General features: G+C 49.0%; 1 protein-coding gene and 1 long non-coding RNA gene across 18 annotated transcripts in view; one reads left to right on the top strand and one right to left on the bottom strand.

The window, feature by feature from the left end:
* Window positions 1–24,241, bottom strand: part of Nfasc (neurofascin) — a 171,296-nt gene that overhangs the window by 44,666 nt on the left and 102,389 nt on the right. For 13 of the 17 annotated variants that reach the window (XM_028876544.2, XM_028876546.2, XM_028876545.2 and 10 more), the window contains 8 exons: window positions 22,238–22,408; window positions 18,325–18,375; window positions 11,901–12,012; window positions 11,312–11,496; window positions 10,114–10,245; window positions 1,600–1,743; window positions 782–893; window positions 312–478 (listed from right to left, as the gene is read on the bottom strand). In XM_028876544.2, the coding sequence (XP_028732377.1) occupies window positions 312–478; window positions 782–893; window positions 1,600–1,743; window positions 10,114–10,245; window positions 11,312–11,496; window positions 11,901–12,012; window positions 18,325–18,375; window positions 22,238–22,408 (1,074 nt within the window). The remainder of the gene's footprint in view (window positions 1–311; window positions 479–781; window positions 894–1,599; window positions 1,744–10,113; window positions 10,246–11,311; window positions 11,497–11,900; window positions 12,013–18,324; window positions 18,376–22,237; window positions 22,409–24,241) is intronic. The other 4 variants (XM_028876547.2, XM_028876551.2, XM_028876548.2 and 1 more) reach the window with 1 other exon arrangement.
* LOC114698084 lies at window positions 9–11,166 on the top strand. Its single transcript, XR_003735297.2, has 3 exons — window positions 9–45; window positions 3,043–3,044; window positions 10,988–11,166. It is a non-coding gene; the product is annotated as an uncharacterized LOC114698084 (long non-coding RNA).

Raw genomic sequence — 24,241 nt, 5'->3', positions numbered from 1 at the left:
TGTGTGTGTGTGTGTGTGTGTGTGTGTGTGTGTGTGTGTGTGTGGGTGGGGGCAGGGGAGGTAATCAAAATCCCCAAATAGTCCTCTGGCTCAGAAATCCATGGTGAGGGGAAGAGGTGAGCTTCCAGAGGAGGCTGGGAAGCGGCTTGGGTGTTCCCACACTTCAGTCAGCTGGAGTCACTGACAGGACATGTGTGGCGCCCACCAGACCTCAGGCAGGGGCATTTCCTACTGCACCTACACCTGTGGATACCTGTGAGCACAGTTTTCCTGTCCCACCTGAACTCTCACCCGTGGACCCCCTTGCTTACCTTTGACCTCTAGGCGGACTTGGTTTTCAGCTTTGCCCAGGATGTTGGTGGCCACACAGGTGTAGATGCCTTGGTCCTCTTTGCGGATCATCTTGATTTCCAGACTGCCGTTCTCGTAGACATGGTAGTTACCACCGTCCAGGTTGCTTCCTTGCCCATTCTTAAACCTCACAACAGAGCAGCGAACACAGCATACTGAGAAAGGACTGGCCCCAGGGAGCTAGGAAGCAGCAGAGTCCACGGTGGGGGGGCGGGCTGGGAGGCTTGAGGCGGACACATCGAGTCCTGAGTGTTTGCAGGCTCCGCCTGTAGCCACTAGCTGGCTCTGGAGAGACTCAGCTCCTCTCTGAACAATATGGGGGGCGAGGGGCGGGGGTGTCCACCCAGATGGTCTAAAGATCCCTACAGGGCAGACGGGAGCAAAAAGACAAATGACTCCCGCTGGGCAGATCTGGTCTCCCGGGACTTACCATCGGAGTGTTGGGATGGGAGACCCGAAGAATGGACAGTCCAGCCATGTCCGATTGTAAAGGATCACCCTGATGAGCTGGTTCCGGGGAGACAGCATCCGAGGGGGCACGTCTGAAACCGCAGAGGGCCAATTCGCCAAGATGGGTCCGGAGCACAACCCTTCCCCTTCCTCCCTGGTGTCACCACAATATGCTTCCCCCTTACAGCGGCTTTCCAGACGCCTAGATACCCGGATCCATCCCTTTCTTTTACAAGGCTCGTCTAAGGGAAACTGCCCAACCTACAGCCACTGGGGTTCAGGTGTCCCAGGATCATTACAAATGCTGCCCGACACATTTGTAGACCACAATCATGTTACAAAGGATAGGACACCCTTGTGAGGAGGGAGTTTATCCATCTGCCTGTCCTCCATCTGCCTCACATCCAAACTAGCTTTTGGTCGTTGTTGTTTTGTTTTGTTTTCTGAGACAGGGTTTCTCTGTGTAGCTTTGGAGCCTTTCCTGGCTGATCCTCCACAGCTCTGAGACATCTTGTATCTAGCGGTTCCCACTGCCCTCTCCTTGCTCAAGAAGCACAGCAACCGCACTCGGAAGCACTTCCTACCCAACTTCTCTGACGGAATGAGCCCTGTGGTCATCTGGCTTGGCGGAGTGCAAATGCTCCATTCTCCCCACAAACCCCACCTTCATGCTCCACAGGCCGCCACGCCTGCCCGGCATGCCTAGGCTCGAGAGAGGAAAATGTACCTCACAGCATCACTATACCCTAAGAAGACCCCCACTGCCAGTGGGCAGAGACCGTATGAGAGTATGCTCACCCAACACACTGACGAAGGCATTGGCCAGCAGGTAGCCATGTTCGTTGGATGTGTTGCACTGGTACACTGCCCTGCTGCTGATCTGAGTGTCCCGGAAGATGATGGTGTCTCCAGCCACCTCACGGTTGGGGTTGGGTGGTGCCGCTACAGTGACAAAAAGAAGTTTCCCATAAGAAATGGAACCAGGCAGAGCGAGAGTCATGCAGGGCTCTGGACAGGGTCCCACATATGCTAAGGGTTCTGTGGAAGAGGCGGCTGGGTGGACCCAGGCAGACCCGGCTTCCAGATTCAACACTGCCGAACCATGTGACCTGGGCCCTCTGGGAGTTCGTTTCTCTATCCATCATCTGGATGGAATCTGAATCTTTGCTTTATTCAAGCAACAGCTGGGCAGCTGCGGTTGAAGATATGAGCTATGGAAAACTAGCTTTGGAAATAGGAATCTAACTACCTCTCCAGTCACCATTGTTTCACACCGTTTGCTTCAGATCCTGGTCTGTGGGACAACCCATCACCTCATGGAGTCTTGTAACAGTATCCTGAGACTTTTCATACAGGTATATAGTGAGTAGTGGAAGGCCCAGAAATCCTGCTGTTGTTTTCACTCGATTTATTTAGTTAGTTTTCTGAGACAAGGTCTTGTTATGTAGTTCTTGCTGGCCTTGAACTTACCATGTAGCCCAGACTAGCCTTAAACTCATGGCAATCCTCCTGCCCTAGTCTCCCAATACTTGGGATTACAGACATGAGTAAGTCACTGTGCCAGACATTCATTCATTATGATTTTAATCCAATGTACATGGACAAGAATACAGCAACATCCGAAGAGCCCAAACCCGCCATCTTCCCGTCCTCTGGGCAGAAACTCTCACACCAAAAAGCTGCCCACCAGCCAGAGCTTCATGCAAACTGAGTCTTCGTGCTTGTTTAAAAAAAAAAAAAAAAAAAAGGTCTTCCTAAGAAAAGTAGCTGCCGGGCGGTGGTGGTGCACTTGGGAGGCAGAGGCAGGTGGATCTTTGTGAGTTCAAGGCCAGCCTGGTCTACAGCATGAGATCCAGCGCAAGGCTACACGGAGAAACTCTGTCTCGGAAAAAAAAGAAAGGAAGGAAGGAAGGAAGGAAGGAAGGAAGGAAAGGAAGAAGGAAGAAGAAAGAAAGAAAGAAAGAAAGAAAGAAAGAAAGAAAGAAAGAAAGAAAGAAAGAAAGAAAGAAAGAAGAAAAAGAAAAGAAAAGTAGCCTACACAGAGGGGCCCTTCTTGCCTATAGTTCTCCTGGTGTTGCCGGCTCTCGGGAGCTGCGGTTCTGCCCATGTGTCACTCTGGGACTTGGGACCCATCAAGAAACACATCCCTTCTGGGGGAGCATCATTCCTATCCTCCCCATGAGAAGGAAGAATGAGCAGGAGGGAAGGAGAAGGAGGGGCCATAAAACAAAAACTTCCCAGAAGTGCAAACAACAGCCACTTCTCTTGTTTGTAACCACTGGAAATATCTGGACTTGGGAGCAAATGCTTTGGCTTGCTGAGGCTGTGAATTCACTGGGATTTCTTAGACCCTGCCCCTACGGCGCCACTCAACAGATAGGGAATCAGGGGACTCAGCAGAAGGCAAAATAAGGCACGGTCCATGTCCTAGTCATCTACCCTGGGATCTACTCAGCAAAAAGGCACCTGAGAAGTGGCACCACCAACCTGAACACCCCCTAACCTGGCCAGTTTCATAAACCCAATTTCCCCGCCAGTCACCTCTCCTTGGCACTTCCTGCAGAGGCTGACAGATGACCTCAGGGCCGAGGATCAGCTGCCAACCCTGGGCTGCGTCTACAGCACAGTGCTACAAGGTGGTGCCACCACTGCCTGCTTCCTCCAAAGCCTACGAGGTCAGAAGACTGCGGCCAGAGGGCTGTGGCTACGTCTCTGCGCCTGGCAGGGTAATGAGTCCCTGGGGATAGCTGCAGATTCCGTCTTAGCAGGTGCAAGCCTTCTGCAGCCCAGTGCAGTCCGCAGCTCCCCGCCTCTGGTGGCCTCCTGCGATCCAGAGCCCAGTCTCCTCACCCGCCGTGTTTGAAGGGGCACAGACATGGCACCTAGCAAGCTGCCTCCCTGTCTCTGCTTCTCCACCTGCTCCTTTTCCTTTCCTGTTTTAAAACGATTTTTCTACTTAGCAAAGGAAATCATGGGACGATATTCTCATGTATACACACCAATAAACTTTGATCAGACTCTCCCCCAGCTGCCCTCCCAGCCCCCTCTGCTCCTGCTCCTCTTGGTTTCCTCCCCACAGCCTCCGTTCTGCTTTCACATCACGTATACTTGTGTTTCATTACTCAGCTATGTGCGATCTTTGTCTTCTCCCCCCCTCCCTATTTCCCTCTCGTACCTCCCCTCCCTTCCTTTTAAATCACTTTCACAGACTTCTACTTTTGTGTCCTTGATGTGTGTGTGTGTGTGTGTGTGTGTGTGTCTGTGTCCCCTTCAAGTTTGATATCAGAGTAATGCTGGCTTCATAGAACGAGTCTGGTAGTGTTCCTTCCTTTTTCACTCCATGAACAGTTTGAAGAAGCAGGTGTTAGCCCTTCCCTAAAGGTCTGGTAGATTCAGACGTGAATCTTGCCTGATCCAGAGTTTCAAACTTGTTGCTTCTTTGGGGTCTGTTTAAGTTGCTTATACATTCTTGCTTTAATTTAGGTAGGTCATATGCATCTAGGCCCATTTCTTCTAGATTTTTCAAATCATATATGTTTTTCTAAACCATTTCCTAAGTATCCTCTAGATCTCATTGAAATCTGTGGTAATGTCCCCCTTTTAGCTCTAATTTTATTAATTTTGGTATCCTCTCTTCCTTTTGGTTCATTTGGATAAAAATTTGTCTATCTCATTTATTTTTCCAACTCTTTGTTTCATTGAGTTTCTTCCCTGATTTTTATTACTTCCATCTACCACTTTGGGGTTTGGATTGTTCTGTTTCCCTTGAGACCTTGAAGTTCATCCTTGTGTGATTTAGGTGAGGTCTTTCGGTATAAGAAGTCATAGCTATGAATGTTCCTCTTAGATTGGCCTTTCTTATGTCTCCAAGATTCTGAAAAGCTGTGCTTTTGTTTTTATTTGATTCTCGGAATTTAAAATTTTTTCCTCCCAGATTTCTTTAATGACCCAATGCTCATTCAAGAGTGCATTTGTGAGCTCCTGTGGGTTTTCTCCTTATTGATTTCTAGCCATATTTCACTGCACTCGGAAAAGATACAAGAAGCTATTTCAATTATTTTATATTGTTACAACTTTCTTATGGCATCAAATGTGATTTACTTTGGTGAAAGTTTCATGGATTGCAGAGATGAATGTGTACTTTGCAGCTGTTGAGTGGAATGTTCTGTAAATGGCTGCCAAGTCCATTTGATCTTGGGTGTGGATTAACTCTGAAGTTTCTTTACTGACTTTAAGTCTGGATGGCCTGCCTACCTATTGATGAGATGGGATATTATGGTCGCCCACCACTGTATCAGGAACCAGCTGCTGCTTTATGCTCAGAGTGCTTGTTCTATGAAATTGGAAGCCCCAGCGTTCAATACATATATATTTACAATCATTCTCTCTTCTTGATGGACTGTTCCCTTTACTAGTATGTAGCGGCATCCTTGATCTTTCCTGACCAATTTTGACGTTCAGTGTACTTTATCAGCTTTGGGAATAGCTACCCCAGCTTGTTTTCAACTTCTGTTTGGCAAATTCCTGTCCTTCACTTTCACCCTAAGTGTGTCTTTGTCAGCGAGCTGTGGTTTTTTTTTTTTTTTTAATTGATGAATTGAGTTGCATTTAGTATTATTAATGAGAGGTTTGGTAACTCCTGAAATTTGTTGGTTATTTTTCTGGCTAGGGAATTATTGTTTGCTTTTTTTTTTTCATTTGTATTAAGAGTTTGCTAGTTTACTGTGTTGGACATGATAGATCTTATCCGAGTTTTCCTTATTCATCTATTCTGTATGAGAAAGTTACATTCTTTTCTGAGCTCTCTTGGTTGAGACTTCATTCTTCGTGTTGAGGATTTGTTTAAGCATTTCTGCAGAGTAGGGTGATGGTCAAGAATTGCTTTAATTTGTGCTTGTCTTGAAATGTCCTTATTTCTTCATGAATTTATTTTAATACCCTTTTTACATTTATTTAATGTGTGTGTGGGAGTATGCATGGGCCATGCATAGATCTGGAGGTCAGAGGAAAACTTGTAGGAATTGGTGCTATTCTTCTACCATGTGAAATCAAATTCAGGTTGTCAGACTGAACCATATTACCAGCTCCTCTCCATGAAAAGATAATTTGATTTACACAGCAATTTTCGGTTGACAGTTAATTTACTTTCAATGATGGAAGCAGACTAACCTATGCTTTCCTAGTCATTTTAAGGGTTTGTATTGAAGTCTGAAGTTATTCTGATGCGTTCGTGAGTTGATATTTTTCTCTTACAGCTTTTAATTTTATTGCTATAATTTCATTGACTAGAGTCTCTATACCTTTGGTTTTTATCTCAGCTCTTTCTACTGCATCTTGGACTCTCAGGTTTATCTCTTGACTATATCTCAGGATTTCAGGAAGTTGTTGCCATGCTATTCCTTTTTAATTTTAGGATGATGATTTCCTTGACATTTCCTTCTGTTCCTGATAGTTTTCCTTCTTCTTGGTGTAGTCTGTTGACCGTTTCCACTGTGTTATTTTACTTGATTCATCGAGCTTTTCATTTCAACATTTCTATTTCACTAAAAAACCTCTCGCTCTCCTCGCTCTTCCTTGTTGCTGACTTTGCTGTGTTGTTCTGACTTTCTCCTCTATACTGCTGGCTTTCGTCTGTGATCCTGAGCTGCCTTCCTCACGCCATCCAGCTGCTTGTTTCAATCTTCTCTGAGACCACTGATCACTTTACCTGTATACATTTGAATTTTTCATCTGGCAATTCCTAATTTCATGGCCTTGAGTTCAGCAGCGAGGAATCATGATCCTTTGCGGGAGTCCTGTTAGCATGTTCTGTTTTTCATGTTTCTTGTGGGTCTGAGCTGTGACTTACATATCTGTCGGCTTTGATAGCTCCTCCGGTTTCATTTGCCCATCTTCTTATTGAGATTTTTTTGTTTGTTTTAGTTTTTCAAGACAGGATTTTTCTTTGCAACCATGGCTGTCCTGGAACTCACTCTGTAGACCAGGTTGGCTCAGACTCAGAGATCCACCTATCTCTGCCTCTCAAGTGCTGGGATCAAAAGTGTGTGCCACCACCACCCTGGTCTTATTGAGCTTTTAAGGGTCAATTCCCAGTACCATTCAGTAAATGAATGAGGTAAAGAAATGGAAAATACAAGAAAGCAAGGTTAGATTGAAGAAAATAAAAAGAAAAGGAGCGTAGTAGAATGCTGGGAAGGGGATGAGGAAAGAAAAAGAGACTAAATAAAAATCACTAATGAAAAAGTCTGAAAAGAAAATGAGACAGAGGATTGGGGATTTAGTTCAGTGGCAGATCAAGTGCAAGGCCCTGGGTTTGGGCCTCAGCTCTGGAAAAAAAAGAAAAGAAAATGAGACAGACGTAAGAAAGGGAATAAAATGTAACATAAAAGACTTTGTTTGGGGCTGAGGAGATTTCTTGGCTAGTAAACTGCTTGCTTTGATCTCAGAGTACATGTAAAAAAGCCAGACACAGTGATGCATGTTCATAATCACAGCACTGTGCAGGCAGAGACGGGTGCGTCTCTGAGGCTCCCTGGCTGGCCTGCCTACTCTACTCGGCAAATTCTAGGCCAATGAAAGACCTTGTCTCAAAAAGCAAAATGATGGCTCCTGATGAAGAACACTCAAAGTTGTCCTCTGGCTTTTACCTTCACAGGTGTGAACCTGTGAACACACACACACACACACACACACACACACACACACACACACACGGCCTTTATTTGAAAACTAAGTTAAAGTCTAGGAAAGGTATAACAAAAAAGGAACAGGGGAAACACAAGAGGCTAATAAAAAGAAAATACCAGCAATGAAAAAGGCATAAATGCAAGTAAATGTAAGAAGAATAGGAATTAAAACACAGAAGCTTAAAAAATAAACCGAAGTAAAAAGATGGCTTAAAGTGAAGAAAAAGGAAAGAGAGAGAGAGAGGAAGGAAGGAAGGAAGGAAGGAAGGAAGGAAAAAAAAAAAAAAAAAAAAAAAAAAAAAAAGAAGGAAGGAAGGAAGAAGAAAGAAAGAAAGAAAGAAAGAAAGAAAGGAAGGAAGAAAAGTACAGGGGGCCAAAAAGAGAGTAATTTCTTCCTGGGCCTTTGAAAGCTGAAATCCGCCGGATAGATTGGGGCTGGGAACCTGGTCTTCCCTGTGATTTGTATTGATGCTGAGCTTGTTGTAGGAGAAGAATTACGTCTGCCGGCGTGGTCTTCACTTCAGTAGCTCCCTTCTCTGCAAACCAGGGGCCTCTGGTGACCAGGGTTTGTGGTCTGTGGGCTGGGTTCTTTCTCTCCTCCCGACACCACAGTTATGTACCCTGGGATGGGAAATGTTCCGGCTGGATGTATCTCCGCAGCACACTGAGTGGGGGACCCAGACACGGCACTGAGCTCTTTCCACACCTCCCGGCCTCAGCCTCCCTGCTGTGGTCACGGCCGGGAAGGTCCAGTGGTTGGATGGACCAGATGGGCGGTTGCAGAGCTCGGTCCACCCACTGACCACAGGTTCGGGACATTCAAACTTCAGTTATTCTCAGCTGATAAGGTCGACTACCAGTCACTAAGGGCGAGACTACTGTGCCCTGGACACACTTTGAGACCTGGGCTGTGCTGCCTGCCGCCCGTGCTCTGCATCTGGTCAGCATCGGATGCTCCTGTGTCTCATTCACACCTCTTTCCCTCGACTTTTCTCCTTAGCTGCATCACATCGAGGCAGCTTCCTTCTGCCGGCTGCGCCGCGCCGCCCGAGTCTCCACACTACTGGTTGATATCCTTGATTACTGTTCCCCAACTCCTTGAAGAAGGAAATCACTAGGCATTTTAAAAGTAAAACAACTGGACAGAATATGACGTGAAAACCAGACCAAGATCATCAGCTTAAAGGGGTCCTGGGGACCCCTTATTCAATCCATCTGGACAGGATCAAAATTTCCCCAAAACATTCAAGGGGAAGTTCTTCCCCATGTTCAGCTACAGTCTTTCACATTGCCACATAACCCTGCCAGTTAGTTATAGTTGAAGATTAGTTAGTTATAGTTGAAGATTAGTTAGTTATAGTTGAAGATTAGTTAGAATAGAAAGTGAATTAGGTACATTTTGGACTTAACCAAAATAGGATAGATAATGGAATTATTTTCTCTGAATTTGTCAAATACAAATGGACTAGACATTTTTTAAGTATTTGTTGCTTGTATATATGGTATACAGTTATTGTACTTTTGTATATAGTTTTTCTTACATTAGTTATAACCTTTTTCTTTTTATCTAAAATAGAAAAGGAGAAATATGGTGATATTTTATTTGTACTGAAATGTGATTTTATTTGTATGTTAATAAATAAAGTTGCCTGGGGGTCAGAGATAATAGCAAGCCATAGCAGAAGTCTGGTAGTGGTAGCTCACACCCTTAATCCTTGATCACATGACAGGCAGAGCTAGGTGGATCTCTGTGTGTTCAAGATACAGCCAGCATGGAGACACACACCTTTAATCTCAATACCAACCATAGAAGACCTGGAGGTCTGTATAGACAGGCAGTGACGAGGAGGTCACGTGGTTGGGTTTACAACGAATGAGAAGGCAGAATAGAAAGTCAATAAAAGGACAAACACACAGGAAGTAGGTCTCTTGCAGAGAGGAAGGACAGCAGCGGCAGTGAGGGGTAAGAAAGGGTTTCCTAGCTCTTAATTACTGCTCTGACCTCTTGGGCTTTTAACTCTGAATTTGGCTCTGTGTTTCTTATTTAACAAGACAGTTATATCTACACCTGCCTTTTTTTTTTTTTTCTTCCGAGACAGGGTTTCTCTGTGTAGCTTTGCACCTTTCCTGGATCTCGCTCTGCAGACCAGGCTGACCTCAAACTCACAAAGATCCGCCTGCCTCTGCCTCCCAAGTGCTGGGATTAAAGGCGTGCACCACCACCACCCTTCTGTCCTTGTTAGAGAGGAAGACTCAGCTCCATCATTGGTTAATGACAATAGATGGGCTTTTTATCTGCTAAGCCCCACCTACCACTCAGAGCCCAAACCTGAGATGCAGTGCAATGCCCAGACTCTAAATTGGGCTCTAGAGTTATTGGGCAGAAAGCAAAGATTAAGAAAACTACAAAGAAGCAGAAATCTCTAAACACAGGAACATAACCACAGGCTACTTATCTTCCTGTTCTCTCAGAAGAACAAGGAAGGCTTTCTCTACCTCTGAGATGCCTGCAGAGGAAGCTTCTGGAAGTAGCACCAATGAGCCATTCATTTTTTTCACTACAGGGACATCCAACCTACCAACAAAACCTCTGGAGGGTGGAGAGAACAAATGGAGTGGGACTCACATTGCAAAGGTTCCCCATTCACCATCCACTGGACAGTCGGCTTCGGGTTCCCATTGGCTCGGCAGACCAGCCTCCCATCTTCACCAGGCGCCAGGATCAGGTTCTTGGGCTCATCCAGCCAGTATGGAGCAGCTGAAAGACAAGGCAGGCAGAGGTAGATGGCACAGGCTAGGCACGAGAAGCCAGGTGGGCTCCTGTGTGAGAGTAACCCCCAAGTCCCAGCCCCGATCTTTCACCCCCAGTCTGCAGGTGGCTGGTTAGCCGAGCCCATGGAACAGTCTGCTTGTTAGAATTCCCCAACAGGCTTTTAAAACACAGGGATGCTGGGGTTCATCTAGATCTGCTGCATCTGAGCTGTCAAGGGACCGAGTGGCTGAAGCTCTGAGAGGTCATAGGTATTGACGGAGCCCTTGGTTGCACCCTTTAGGAGTCCGTTGTTATAAGAACAGAGGCCTAGGAAAGATCTGAACCTCTTTCTTTTAGGCACTGAACTTTAGTTAGAGCAGTTCTTGGCTGTTCACCCCTTCCATTATTTGGACAGTTTTGTGAACACATGGATTTTCCTGAGAAAAGAAATTTCTGGATGCAAGTCTCAAAAAAAAAAAAATCTTATTATTCACCAAACAGGATGAAAACCCACTTGTGTGTGTGTATAGTGCTGAAGGCAAGGTCATAAGATCAGCCAACCGTATGCCGGAAGTTCTTGTACTCAGCCCTCAGCCCTCAGCCCTCGACCTCCCAGTCTGCATGCAGTCCTGGGCTGAGACGTGACTCACACGGCCCATCACATAGCCAGGACCCACAAGGACAGGCCTGAGCTCTCATGTCGCAACCGCTCAGACGGTCTGTGTCTGCTTTGGGGGGGGGGGGGGAGTGGCTTGAAAATGACTCCGTCCATGTCCCATCCTTCAGAAGAAGCACAGCGCCATGCATACAACACAGACAGCCGAGGCTAAGACAACACGTCACAGACGGGGATGCAGAATGAAAGAAAAGGCTCGGGGAGGGATGTCACTTGCAGAGAGAGCCTCAGCATACATGCCCGTGAGTGCATAGAGTCACACACCCGGGGGTGACACCGCCATGTTACTCCGGAAGTTTCCCCGACTCCCTCTGCCTCCTCGCCACAGAGGGAAGGCTGTCATATGTGCATTCGGGGCTGGCAACATAATCATAATGAGAAATACACACAACGTACCCTTTACTCTCACCGAGATCGTGTGCCGGATGCTGCCCATCTTGTTGGAGGCCAGGCAGAAATACTCCCCCGAGTCTTCTTCAGAGACATTGGTGATGCGCAGGGCCTTGTTAAAGTTCTCAAACTTGGTCTTGTCAGATGGGAGGTCCCCACCTTTCTTGTACCAGGCAATGTCTGGTGTTGGGCTGGTGAAGGGACCAAGCAGGACACAGAGGGCTCGTTACTGAATGTAGCCCTTGTCGTCTTAGAGAGCCTGACACTCAGATATCCTAAAAGTGGACCTGGGCCCAGGAGGGAGGTTCACACCCTCTAAAAGCTGGGCTTTCCTACACAGAGGAGGCTGCTTGGCCACAGGGACTCCACGGAAAGACAGAGCTAAGATGCCATGGGATCAGCATGCCTAGCCTTTTCTCTTTTCCCAAAGCGGAGACAGCCACAGTGGGACGTGGATGACAGACACACAGCGTTCCGCTCACGGGGCTGCTTGCTTCCCTCTCCCTGTGCATTGGTGTGCCACCTCCAAATGTGTAGACTGATGCCCACCCATCCTCCAGGAGCAGGGCTAGGAGACGGTGCAGACTGTACGTACACCCCAGAGGCAATGCACTCCAGCAGCAGGTCCATGCCACGAAGTACCATCTGACTGCTCGAGGTGCCCTGGGGATACATGAAGCTAGGCGTCCTTTCGGCAACTCCTCGGGCTGAAACAAGACAGGACAAACTTCCCTGAGCCTCCTGCCCAGGTGTGCCCAAACTGTTGGGTTAGAGAGAAGTGTCATACCCCAGTCCTGGGTCCTTCCAGCCCACGCCACCCCCAGGATCTGGGCATCTTTAAGAAATGCGTTTGGAAGCTTGGGGTCTCGGCCCCAACCAGCACATGTATATAACCAGCTCCAGGTTCTGTTGAGAAGAGCCCGGAAAGCCTTCCCTTCATCTGGAACAGCGAAGGGTTAGCAAGCAGTGAGAGGTCCATTCTCTGTTGTCTGTGTTGGGATAGAGGGGCCACTGAGGTAGCATTTCAGCATCAGTCTATCCTCCCCAGAGAGGGACATGGGAGAAAGAAAAGGCATAGACTGGGGACACGGGACAAGCAACCTGCTCTTTGGGACCCTGATAAGGAGCTGGGATGAAGCAACAAACCCCCAGGTACACAGTGGACATGCGGGAAGAATTATTAATGGCGTAGCAAAGACATGAAGAGACTGAATGAGGAGAGAAGACCGGAGAGCTCTCCGGGGCCAAGCCCACTCTGCCTCCTAACTCTTGACTAACTGCAGGAGAGATGGGGGTGGGTGTAGATGGGAGGACTGGCAGCCGAGGTGGGGGGAGGGGACCAACAGTTCAACTAGGCGGGAACAGCCACGAGAGAGGTAGCAATCTTCCATATAGGTTTTGGAGGCTAAGTGGTCCATGCACTGATGCTGTCACCAGGCTGTTCCCCATGGAAGAAGGGGCCATGGCACTCAGGGTGCACCCACGGAGAACGGACCTCACCTTGTCCGAACTTTGCTTCTTTCCTATATTCTTTGCCTAACTCTAGAGAAATGGGTAAAAGGAAAAGCAGGTTGTCCAACCGGAAACCCCGAGTCGAAAGGGAAGCTGGAGGAGGCAGTTCACTGCTGAAAGACAGGGAGGACCGAACGATGACTATGAGCTGAGGCTGCCACGGGTCTTAGGCTCAGTCGGACAGGTGGGGAAGTGGAGGGAAGGCAGAGCTGACGGGATCTAGGAGCCCTTGGAGATGTCTGGAGTGGGAACGAGGGCATTCTTCTGGGTTTAACTGGTGCTGGTGGGGTGAGGACTGGCTGCTGGCGATCCAAACTGTGTAACGTGTGTTTCCTATGGGAGCTGGGCTGCATCTGCAGGTGTCTGGCTGGCTCAGGGAGGCTCCTGTCCCGGGGATGCTCAGCTTCTCTTCATTAGCCATTGGAACCATCTCTCAGAGTTGACCTATCTTTTATCTTTTCGTCAAGGGGAGAAAGTTTAAAACACACACTGGCTACTGGCACAATACGACACATGACACGGGGCACATGCTCAGTAAATATTTGTGGGGTAAACAAGTTAAAGGGGAGAGGAAACAGAAAGGAAGCGCAATCTGCCCCCCCACTGTCTGTAGCTGTCCTCATCTATCACGTCAGCACACATATGGAGCAGTGGTCACTGCAGGGTTAATCCATTAAGTGGTTAGTTGGTTACAGTCCATACCTGTGGACCTAGCAGCACCCAGCTCTCAGTATCCAGGAAGCAGCAGCTGCCTCCCACCCCCATCACACAGTCACCAAAACCAGCCAAGAAAACACAGTCATGGGCACCAAAAGGTTAGGGAGATTCCAGGGCAGGAGGCTCATATCAAGTGGGTGAGTCTGTGCAGAATTGCGAACCCTACGATGAGGTGGAAAAGATCCCATCTCGGCCATCACACTCACTCCACACAAGAAAACAAGTCTGCAGGAGCCAGCCTGCGACCCTCCGGACACCTAATTCACCCCACAGCATACAGCACAAAGCCCCAGGGTCTGGGTAGACAGTGAGCATGTGCAGCAGGCAGATTAGCACAGAGCCCTGCTCTGGGCGTCATGGCACACTGGAATGTGACCGGAGAAAAGCTACAGCAGCACCCCATTTGTGGGATGCGGGCTCCCAAACCACAGAAGTATCTCGGGGAGGAAGCAGCGACTGGAAAGGAGCCATGTTCAAAGGCAATGAAAGGCTACCCTCCCTGCAAGTCAGAGGGAGCCCCACCACCCAGTAAGGTCTAAGAAGAGCCGAGTGCCGTGACTGGGGGGTCTGCAGCACCAGCGTGTTGAATCCTCACGACCCATTTTGATAACACCACTTCTGTTTCCAGCAGAGTAAACTGAGTTTCTATGAAGTTAGCAGACTTGCCCAAGCTCACAAGTTCACTCTGTTTTGGATTCTGAGCTGTGCCATGGGGGTTATTTAAATTGACTCTCTGTCTGAAGCTGGAGATGCCACCTGCCCCCATTTCTGACGGGCAATTTCAGAACAGATTTCTAATAACCCCAAATCCAAAGGCCAAGAGGTGAAGGAGAAAGGCGTTTTGTCCTTGCGAACCTCTGTGGTCTATTTCCCTCACCAGCTAAGATCCCAGCTCTCCATGGTGGCAACTGATAAAGCTGGAGAAGAGGCTGGGGTGGGGATAAGGAGGCTGCAAGGCCTCTCACCTGGATTCTTAGGGGTATGCGAATCTTGCAGAAGAATCAGGGTGACTAGTCACTTTACAGAGCGACGAGAAGGCTGGAGCTAAAGGAAGGTTATGAGGAAACGTCGGCTGTGCAGGAGGGATCACACGGACACTTAAGGAAGAGAGCCTGGCTGGTGACTTTGGGAGCCCCTGTTCCTGAGGGAGGGTACCTAGTTTCTTTCCCTGGAGGAGACACAGGAACCAGTAACGACCAAGAAGGTAACTATTGCATGAAGTTCTGTGTGGTGAAAGATATCTCTTTAGATAGGACCGCTCTTCTCACCATAGAGGCAGGGATGCTACTGTCCATTTCTAGTCTTCAGTTTGGGGTGTACCCCGATACTGAGGAGGTTGGGATGTACCCCGATACCGAGGAACTCCAGAATCCAGGTGCCAGGCTCAAAGCTGCATAGATTCAAGAAAAGCTGCCTCTTGCAAGCTGTGGGGCTTCAGAGGACTCATGGATCTTCAGAGCCAGATGGTTGGTCAGGGGACATCAGGGCGCGACCCCACTTTAATCAATTTGGCTTGGAGGGTTGGATGAGGAACAGTTTCTGGCTGTCTTCTACTGAGAAAGGTCAAAGGTGCTGACGAACTTAGCCGTTCCCTCTCTCCGTGCCGCCTGCCGGCAGAACAATGGTTGGACACATGAGCTGCATCGGGGAACCTTTGCCAAGTGCAGCTCTCTACGGCAGCCGGACCCGCATTCTCTCTGCTGTCTTCGGTTCTCAGAACTAAGAACCAGAGGCATGTGAGGCAGGCTTCCTGGCACCGCATCCATCGTTCTGGCCCTAGGAATGGCTGAGCAAAAGGTATGGGAGGGGGGTGGCGTCTCTCGGTCTAGAAACGTCTAGTGTGTCTTGCTGTTAGGAAAATCCTTCTATACATTTCACGCAAACCCTGCCTGCAATCGTAGCAGCTCTTTCCTCTTACCCAGTTCTTAGCGGAGCTAGCAATCTGGGCAGCTTTCACTCCTCTAGTGTGCTCTAATATCCCTCTCTCCCTGTGGAGTACCTCTCCTCCTGCAAGTGTGCCTGCCTTTCTCTCCCGGGCTTCTCTTCAAACTTCTCCGCATCTCCCTTAATTTAGAAACAGATGGCCTATATACGATCCAGTCCACACAAAACCTTCCCCTTTAAATCCAACAATGGGTTATATATTAACACTGTCAATGTGCACAGCCGCTTAGCAGGCTGCGGGCACACGATCCTCTTTAACTTTCACAACCGTCTTTGAGGCTAGTAATCGGCCTGTTTGGCGGAAGAGGAAGTCAAAGTTCGAAGGCATTAAATGGTTTGCCCCGTGTTACTTGGTGGTGTGTGCTGGAGACTGGCTTTGGCTCGAGGCAGTACACCTCCACATACACGCTATAAACCACCGGATTTCAGGCCGGGACGAGACACAAGTGGCTTTCTCTGCCCACCGGAGAGGGTGGGGTGGCCTCTGGACCGTGTCCAAAGGATGCCAGCTCTGTGCAGATCATCAGGACAGAACAAAAGGACCGGGTGGCCCTACTGCTAGAAAAGAGACATGCCACATCTCAGAGCCAAACAGAGCTGTACACTGGGTGTTTGTCACCGGCTGGCATCTCTGTGCACCCAGGGAGAACTTCCTCACTTCCTTGTTTTTTCCTTCTTTCTAAAACCGTCAGCTTGGTTGTCCTGTGTTCAGTATGTGCCTCGTTTTAACTTTATGTCCTTCCCAGGAGCATCAGGTTATGCCAGCCAAGTCCTGGTGCAGACTGAGGACCCAGGGCTCAGTCTTTATGTGGGCTCTGTTGCTTCCACAGTCCGAGTGATTCTCATAAATCTCACTTATTTTCTTCTTTAAAAAAAAAATGCTGACCCCTGGAGACAAGCTGGGTTATGTATGGCTGAAATCACCCAGTCATCTCCCATGGAAAAAACAACTACATCCCCTGCTTTACATAAAGCAAAGAACTGGAGCCAGGTGGCCTCTAAGGACTCCGATATGTTCTGGATGTCAGAGCACTTCCTACAATAGATATTTGGGGTTCAATTTAGAAAAAGGCACATTCCACAGCAGTGCTCTGGGACTTTTTGACACAACAGTGGCTGGCCCCATTATCTTGAAAACAAATAATCCCCAGAATCTAACAAAGGCCCCGGCTTCCTTGGGCAGTAAATCTCTCTGGCAGATTCTCAGCGTGGTTTTTGCGGCTGGTGCCAAGTTGGAACCTTTGTTTTCCCTTGGCTCTCATTTCGTGTCCCATCCTCCACTACAGACACTGATCATTGCTTATATTAGCAATCTCAGCAAAGACATTCCTACCTATTCGAGCTCCCAAAGATCCCCTTGGGGACCTGAACTCAGCTCAGAACCATAGCTGATGATGGGACCAGCTGCCTTGCCAAAGCCAGCGGATGCTGAGTCCAATGGCTGCTCAGGGAACATGAGGCATTCTTAAGCCACAGTGAGGGGAGACTCAGGTGTGGAAATAGCCAGTTCCCCTATTAATCAGATCTAGCAGCCAGCTGTGGTTTGTTAGAAATATAAATCATTGTGATCGTCCCATGACTTGCGGACGTGGCTGGTGGGCACTGGATTTGCACACACTGCCAGAAAGGAGAAACGATACAGAGGTCAGGGACAGCGAGGGGCAACTTCATTCATACTTACCTGGAAAGAGAACTCTGGCCTGGATTCTTAATACCATTTTCTAGGGAAACCTTAAATCTTTTTTTTAAAAAAAGATTTACTTATTTTTATTTTACATATATGCGTATTTCACCTGCATGTACGTAAGTGCACCGTGTGCCAGCCTGATACCTGCGGAGACCAGAAGAGGGTGTTGGAGTCCCTGAAACTGGAGTTACAGATGGTTCTAAGTCACCATGTAGATGCTTGAAATTAAATCAGGATTCCCTGCAAGAGCAGTCGGAGCTCTAAACTGCTAAGCCATCTCTCCAGCCATCTAGAAAAACTCTGAAGACATATGGGACCTGGCTGAGATGCAATACTCTCAGGAAGTAAAGTGCAGTTACAAAGAGGCAATTCACACCCAGACACTGAAGGGTTAACTCAATGAAAGCTGTCTGTGCTCTTTACACTACCAGTAGGAGCTGGACCTCCCGTTTCCTCTTAACTGTGGACTCCATTATCAAACCTCATCTGTTACGGTTAAGTCTGAAATGTACCCCTGCCCTGGTCCATGCTTGTTCCCCAGCTCACGGTGCTGTTTTAAGGGCAGGTGAACCGTTCAGGAGGTGAGATCTAGCTGGTAAGAGTAGGTAACTAGAGGTGGGCCTTTGAAGGGCACCTTGGTTCTTGCCTTGCTCTCTGCTCCCTAGTCTGCTGTGATGTGAACAGTCTCTACATATACTCCTGCTGATAGTGAATGAAGCTACGGTGCCTGCTTCCCCGCTGTGAAGGACCAAAAGGCTCTGAAACTGTAAACTGACATAAAACTCTGACCTCTCAAGGTGTTTCTCAGATAATGTGGACACAGGGATGCAAAAGTCCAATTTCCATCCATCTGTCGCTGATCCTTAAGTCGGCAGAGTCCTCTGTGGAGATCTACCCTGCTTTATTTGCTAAATTCTTAGAAGGTAGTTTTGAGACTCGCACATTGGAAGGACAAGGAGGAGACACTTCCGATATGAGCCACCCCAAACTCCCGCGCTGGCCACCTTGCTCCAGGTGGGCAGTGTCCTGAGGTGTCCCTTCGGCACCTTGCCTGGCCAGCTGTCCGCTCTGCCACCCAGCAGGGGTTAATGTCACCGTATCAGTTCAAGTTAGCCAAAGTGGATTAGGTAGGACAGGAGAAGTTACTCCCCGGACTCACCACTGTATATGTCAGGGTGGTTTCTTAAGGACGAGTCATTATAGGGGTTGTCTGCAATAAACAAAAGAGGGTGAGCAAACGGAGGGGACCAGAGCAGCTGTGGGCGCAAACACGAGGAGGAAGAGAACAGAAATGCAAAGCCACATCGCAACCGAGGAGAGCGCCCTTGGGGTTTTGCCAAAGAAAATGGTGCACGCGGAAAAGGAACGCGCTTGGTAGGGAACAGGCAACACAAAGCAGCTTGAAGGGAAACGAAACGGTTAAATCCTGCGAAAGAAAGAAGGCAACAATAAAACGGGGTTATTTTGGAAGTAAAGAAATGAGGCTCGAACTCTGCTTGGTCCGTCGCTATTTTGAACAAAGGAGGGAAGGATTAGTGTCTTGCAGCGTCTTGTGGCTGGTTCTGAACCAGCTTCTCCCCAGTCCCCAGGACTCCACGTCAGACCAGCTAGAGAAAAAGGAGTGTTAGTGAGACCTGCGGAGGACAGCAAAGCCCGCCTGGCTGCAGGGGTAGGGGTGTGTGTGTGTGTGTGTGTGTGTGTGTGTGTGTGTGTGTACATACAGTAAGACAGTCATCAGCAGAGAGGAACAGAGGGCCCTTTGCAGAGCCCAGCAAGAAGAGGATTCTAATCTGACCAGGTGGGCATCACTTGTAGACCCTGCCAGACATCTGCTGGGAAACCCTGGTGGAGGTTCCTGAAGGGGAATTTGAGTCAGGGGAGAGAGATGAACTACTCTGAAGAGCTCTCTAGACAGATCAGGGACTTTTTTTCTGCAAGTCGAGTTTCCTGTAGCTTTAATCTTCTGGAGCTCAATCTGTGGACCAGGCTGGCCTTGAACTCACAAAGATCCACCTGTCTCTGCCTCCCAAGTACTGGGATTAAAGGCGTGTGCCACCGCCGCCTGGCAGGGACTTTCTTTCAAAAGCAAGGTCAGTAGCTGCCCTTGCAATGTCAGGCGACTAAAGCCCTTGGTCCTTCAGTCTTCAGTGAAGACATTTTAAAACATAAACACACCGCTCTACTCAGGTAGCTTTTCACTCTCTACCTATACCTTGAGGGCTCACGTTCTGACAGTACCCACGGGGGAGGGAAGCCAAGTAGATAACCCAGAGAGCCAAGACACAGTCCAACTTCCAGGGGAGGGCAGTGGCTGTGTTAGAACATTTGCATTTTTAAAGACAGATCAGATCCCATCACAAGTAATTATAAGAGGGTATGCGAACTCTTCTCTGGGCCCAGTACTGAATTGCACCCCCAATCTGCTTTACAGCCAGCAATGGGAAGATTTTGCCTCTCAGAGCTGCTTCTCCTCACTGGGGTTGGCTGAGAAAGACCTTGCTGCTTTGGAAGTCAGTTTGGATGCCCTGGCTGGAAGATGGGAACTGATCCACAGCAGAACGAAGGGGTAGGTGGTGGTACCAGGTAGTGGATGCTGACATAGTGCTTAGGAGAGAATGTCTGTCCCCCGGGGGAGCACAGTGGCAGGCTCAGCCGGAAGGGGCCCTTCTCTTTCATTCCCATGGTTCCAGGTGGAACAGGGTCTTTCTCTCTTCCAGGGAAAGACCTTGCGCACAGCCAACTTCACTGCGGCTTTGGCAACATGTGGAAGAGATCCAGAGAGATTCTGTCCTTGAGGAATGCCATCTGACACTAGCAGGGAGTGTGGAGTGCACTCCATTGTCTGCCCTGGCAGATCTCATCCTCCCTAACCAGGGTGCTTCTTACGGAGGCAGTAGAGACCTTGTGCCTGTCACACTATGGACAAAGTCACAGATGGGTCTTTATTGGCCTGACTCTCGGCTATCTTTTACTTCATCCTAAAACAAGTTAAAAATGACTTTTAGGTTGCCTGGTATTTTGTTGTGTATACACACACACACACACACACACACACACATATATACACACACACACATGTGCAAATAAATGCGTGTGTATTTCTCCCCTTCCTTTGATGCAACTAATAAGAACAGTGTAATGAGACTGATTTTGTCCCCAAAGGCAGAATACAGGCAGACTGCTTGGCTTCCCATCCAGACCTGGTTCTGGTTCTGAAGAAAGCCCATGCCCTTTCTAGACAGGAAAGTCAACAGAGCCCAACTGTGCTATTTTAAGAAACTGTGCCCAATTCTAGACTGGCTCAGATGCCCAGAACTTGCTTCCAGCCAAAGCTGCTCTTGGGAGAACTCCAGGAGGCTGGCAGGGTTCTGTTCAGGTTACCAAGAGTAGTTCTTGTCATTGGGAAGAGAGAGTTTCCAATGGGCCGGGCAACTCAGAGTGAAGCAGAGACAAGCATCCCTTACATCCTCTGGAGAAAAGGATGCTTCTGGAAAGTTCCATTGCTAAGTGTCATTTACCCTGAACATGCTCCCAGACTCTGCACAGACCAGCAGACACCTCGCTCCGGCCCTTAGCAGCAGGCTGACTGCCAGCGTCACCCTTTCTAGGGGTACGTGAAGGCTGTGCAGGGTCTTCCTCCTGACAGCTCTCCTCCTTCTCATCCAGCCCTGTCAGGGATGAGGTCACGCAGAGGGCCTGGGCAGACCACACTGTCCTCCTTCATTCAGCCAGCTGGCAGATAGCCACCTGAAGTCATCTGAGGAGGCCCAGCAGGAGAATCAACTTCCTTTCCCAGGGTTCTCCTGGGGTGGGTTCAGCAGTCAGAAAACCAGGACCTCTGCAGTATCTGGCAGGGCTCCTTGTGGGGCATGAGCAGTCCCAGGGCTGTCTGTCCCGTCATGGGAGACAACGCCCACTGGCAAAGGTGTACCACAGAGCAGGAGGCAGGTGGCCTCCAGAGGGAAAGACTAGCAAGAAAAGAAAGCAAGGTAGAGGGAGAAAGAGCAGAGAAAAAATGAAAAGAAGAAGAAAATGAAAGAAAAAAAGGAGGAAGAGACCCTGAGAAGCAAACAAGAGGAAGCGTCTCCTGAGGAAAGGGATGAGGCTGTGTTGATGCTGTGGTGCATCTGTCCATCACCAGCATTGACCGAAGAGGTCTCTGCCAGTGCTGAACAAGCCCACCCAAGGCATTCCCCAGGGCAGCGTCAGCCCCTGGAGGCAGGCCTTGGGCAGTCAAGGCTCAGCCTCATTTTGACCTGTGGTACTCCTGGCATGGCATCCTCACTTTCCTCACCATCCACAGCACATCGCTGACAATGACATTCATAGCACGAGTCAGGCAGATTCGAGACTCTTTAGAAGGTCCGCGTCCGTGGTATAAACAAACTCGGGCGACATCTTGAACAAGCTGAGGCCTGTAGCTGAAACTCCTGCCTGACTTGTCCTGGCGTGACTCTGGAGAGAGCCACCACTCACTGTAGGGGCCCAGGGAATGCTAATTTGCTTTTGTGTTAGCCAAAACCAATCAGGGGATAAAAACGAACCCCCACGAAGTGAAACATAAACCTGCAGTTTATAGACACAGCACGGCCATGTAGCCCAGCAAATGCGTATTACAGAAGGAAACACAATTTGTTCCGGCGTGTCCACTGGTCCTAGAATCTTTCACACTAGCTTTCTTCTAGAAACAAACGCAACCAATGACTAGAAATAAAAGGAAGACGCCGAGTATACCATAGACATTTCTATCTGACGGTCACTTAAAGTCATATCCAACTCCAGGAGCATTTGACTGAGAGCTGAGGGCTCCAGGGAGCCCAAATCTGCCGAGGTAAGACAGGGCTGGACCTTGGTATGTGACTCTGATTCCAACCAAAGTGCAAGCCCTGGCTCAGCAGAGGACAGTTTGACCTAAGACTTCTGCATCCAGAGATGCTGCACAGGGCAGCGGCAGTGGCTCAGGCACAATGAGCCAGAGAGGATTCCTTCCGGGCCAGCCACGGGTACGCATGATGTGTGGGCTTAGGGCCTGCGTCCTGTGGCCCCCAGCCCTGAGCAGGACCTGCACTTACTGGTAAGGACCTTGAGGGTGAAGGGGTTCTTCTGCTGGATGGTGTGGGTGAAGTGGAAGCGTGCATTGCAGCTGTAGTCGGTCTGCATGTCCTGCAGCATGACGTTGGAGAAGTATAGGTCCCCATTATGGCCCTGGGAGACACGCTTGTCCTGAGTGATGGGCTCCATGGCTGTGGGGAAGCAGAGGGGTGACAGGTTAGCAGACGGACTCAATGATAATCATCTCTGCTGTGTAGGAGACCAGATGGGGGCTGAAGCTTGCTACTCCTCCCAATCCTGCAGCAGGACGTGTCCGCTCCTTATAGCAAAGTGAAGGGCTGAATACATCCAAGGGGGTACATTTAAACCCAGATGGACATGTCCCTTTGCCCAGGCTCTGTGACCACACTTTTCTAATTTCAGTTCATGCCACAACCTGGCTGACCTGAAGGCCAGAGGGAGAGAGCACAAGCCTTTGCTCGCCCCCCCGAGTCAGGGGTCAAGTGCACACCAAGCACAGGGAACAACCAGTACTCCTTCATCCTCAGACCTCAGTACCCAGCTGGTGCCAGAGCACACAAGGGCTCTCAATCGTGTGTTAAGTACGTCTGAACTTGGCCTTGTTGCGCTTAGTCAAAATTTAGCCATCCTCAATTATAATCGGGACTTTTATTTTGTTGACAATTACAACTGTCAGATGTATGCCGACTGATGATGCGCACGGTCGATTTTAAGAGGTTTTAGAGTTTTTAGAGATCTTCCAGTTTTAGAGATGGTAAGACACAGGACGGAGGATGAAAGCATGGAGTCAGAGATGTGAGCGCCGAGTGAGGTCTGCATGGGTCAGCGCTTCAAGCTGTCAGGTCTGTTGACCTGCACTCAGCCTGATCGACTTCCTGGTCCCACACTGCTTCTGTCACGTCAGTGATGCCAACTGTCCCTCAACAGGTGCTCGCTTCTTCCAATCACTCCTCAAAGGTCTGCTGAGGGCCTGCTGTGTGCCAGGTCCCACGTTCCAGGGGTTGGTGAAAGAGAGACAAACCTTCAGGACAACAGGACCGAAGGAAGAGGTGGTGTGGAGAGGAGAGATGGATTGAAAAACGTGGAAAGAAAACCAAGGCGGCAGAAGTCTTTTCTTGATCTGCAGAGCTGGGTTAGCATCGGTCCACAACGGATCCGGAACCCTCTCTGGGTGCTGTTCCCTGGCCTCCTGCTCCACGCTCTATGTCCCTTCACCACCTATGGAAAATGTCAGTCTCCAACTCCCCTTCGGACTTCCGAGGGCGGGGACTGGAGTAGAACCAGACGGATCCAAGATGAAACAAGAGTCTTAGCCCAGGTTATCCTCTTGAAAACACTTGCTTTCTCCTTCTTTTGTTATTCCTTCAGCTTCATCAGTGCAGGCACCAAGGACTTCCTGCGTGATGTGGCCCAGCTCTGAACACTCCTTACCTCTACCCCACCTCCCTCACGCACACGCAGATGACGGTTCTTTTTCCAGAAGAGGGAGCAGAGGCTCAGAGCGGCTGCTTTTTTTGTTTTGTTTTTGTTTGTTTGTTTGTTTTTGTTTTAGAGACAGGGTTTTTTTGGTGCCGCCTTGGCTATCCTGAAATTTGCTCTGTACATCAGACTGGCCTCAAACTCACGGAGATCAGCCTGCCTCCCCCAACCCCCATGCCCGACCCAAGTTCTGGGATTAAAGGCGTGTGCTACCTCCACACAGTTAGAGGCTCAGAGCTTTGAAGCGCCTTGCTCATGGCCACACAGTAATATCAGCCTCTCTGCATAGCTGTTTTGCACCACGTGACCACTCCACATCTGCTTCTCACAAAGGGGTTTGTTGTTGTTATTTTGTTTCTTGTTTCGGGTTAAAGATCCAGGGGAAGTCCGCCATGGTGGGGAAGGCTTGTTGGCAGAAGCATGAGGCGGCTGGTCATACAGCATCCACAGCCAGGGAGCAGAGAGGCAGGCTGCTGCCCGGCTTGCTGTCTCCTTTTTACTTAATCCGCGATCCCAGCCCATAA

The sequence above is a fragment of the Peromyscus leucopus genome, chromosome 15 (genome assembly GCF_004664715.2).
Source record: "Peromyscus leucopus breed LL Stock chromosome 15, UCI_PerLeu_2.1, whole genome shotgun sequence".
In the NCBI taxonomy this organism is placed as follows: Eukaryota; Metazoa; Chordata; class Mammalia; order Rodentia; family Cricetidae; genus Peromyscus; species Peromyscus leucopus.
This window is presented reverse-complemented; position numbering and strand designations above follow the sequence as displayed.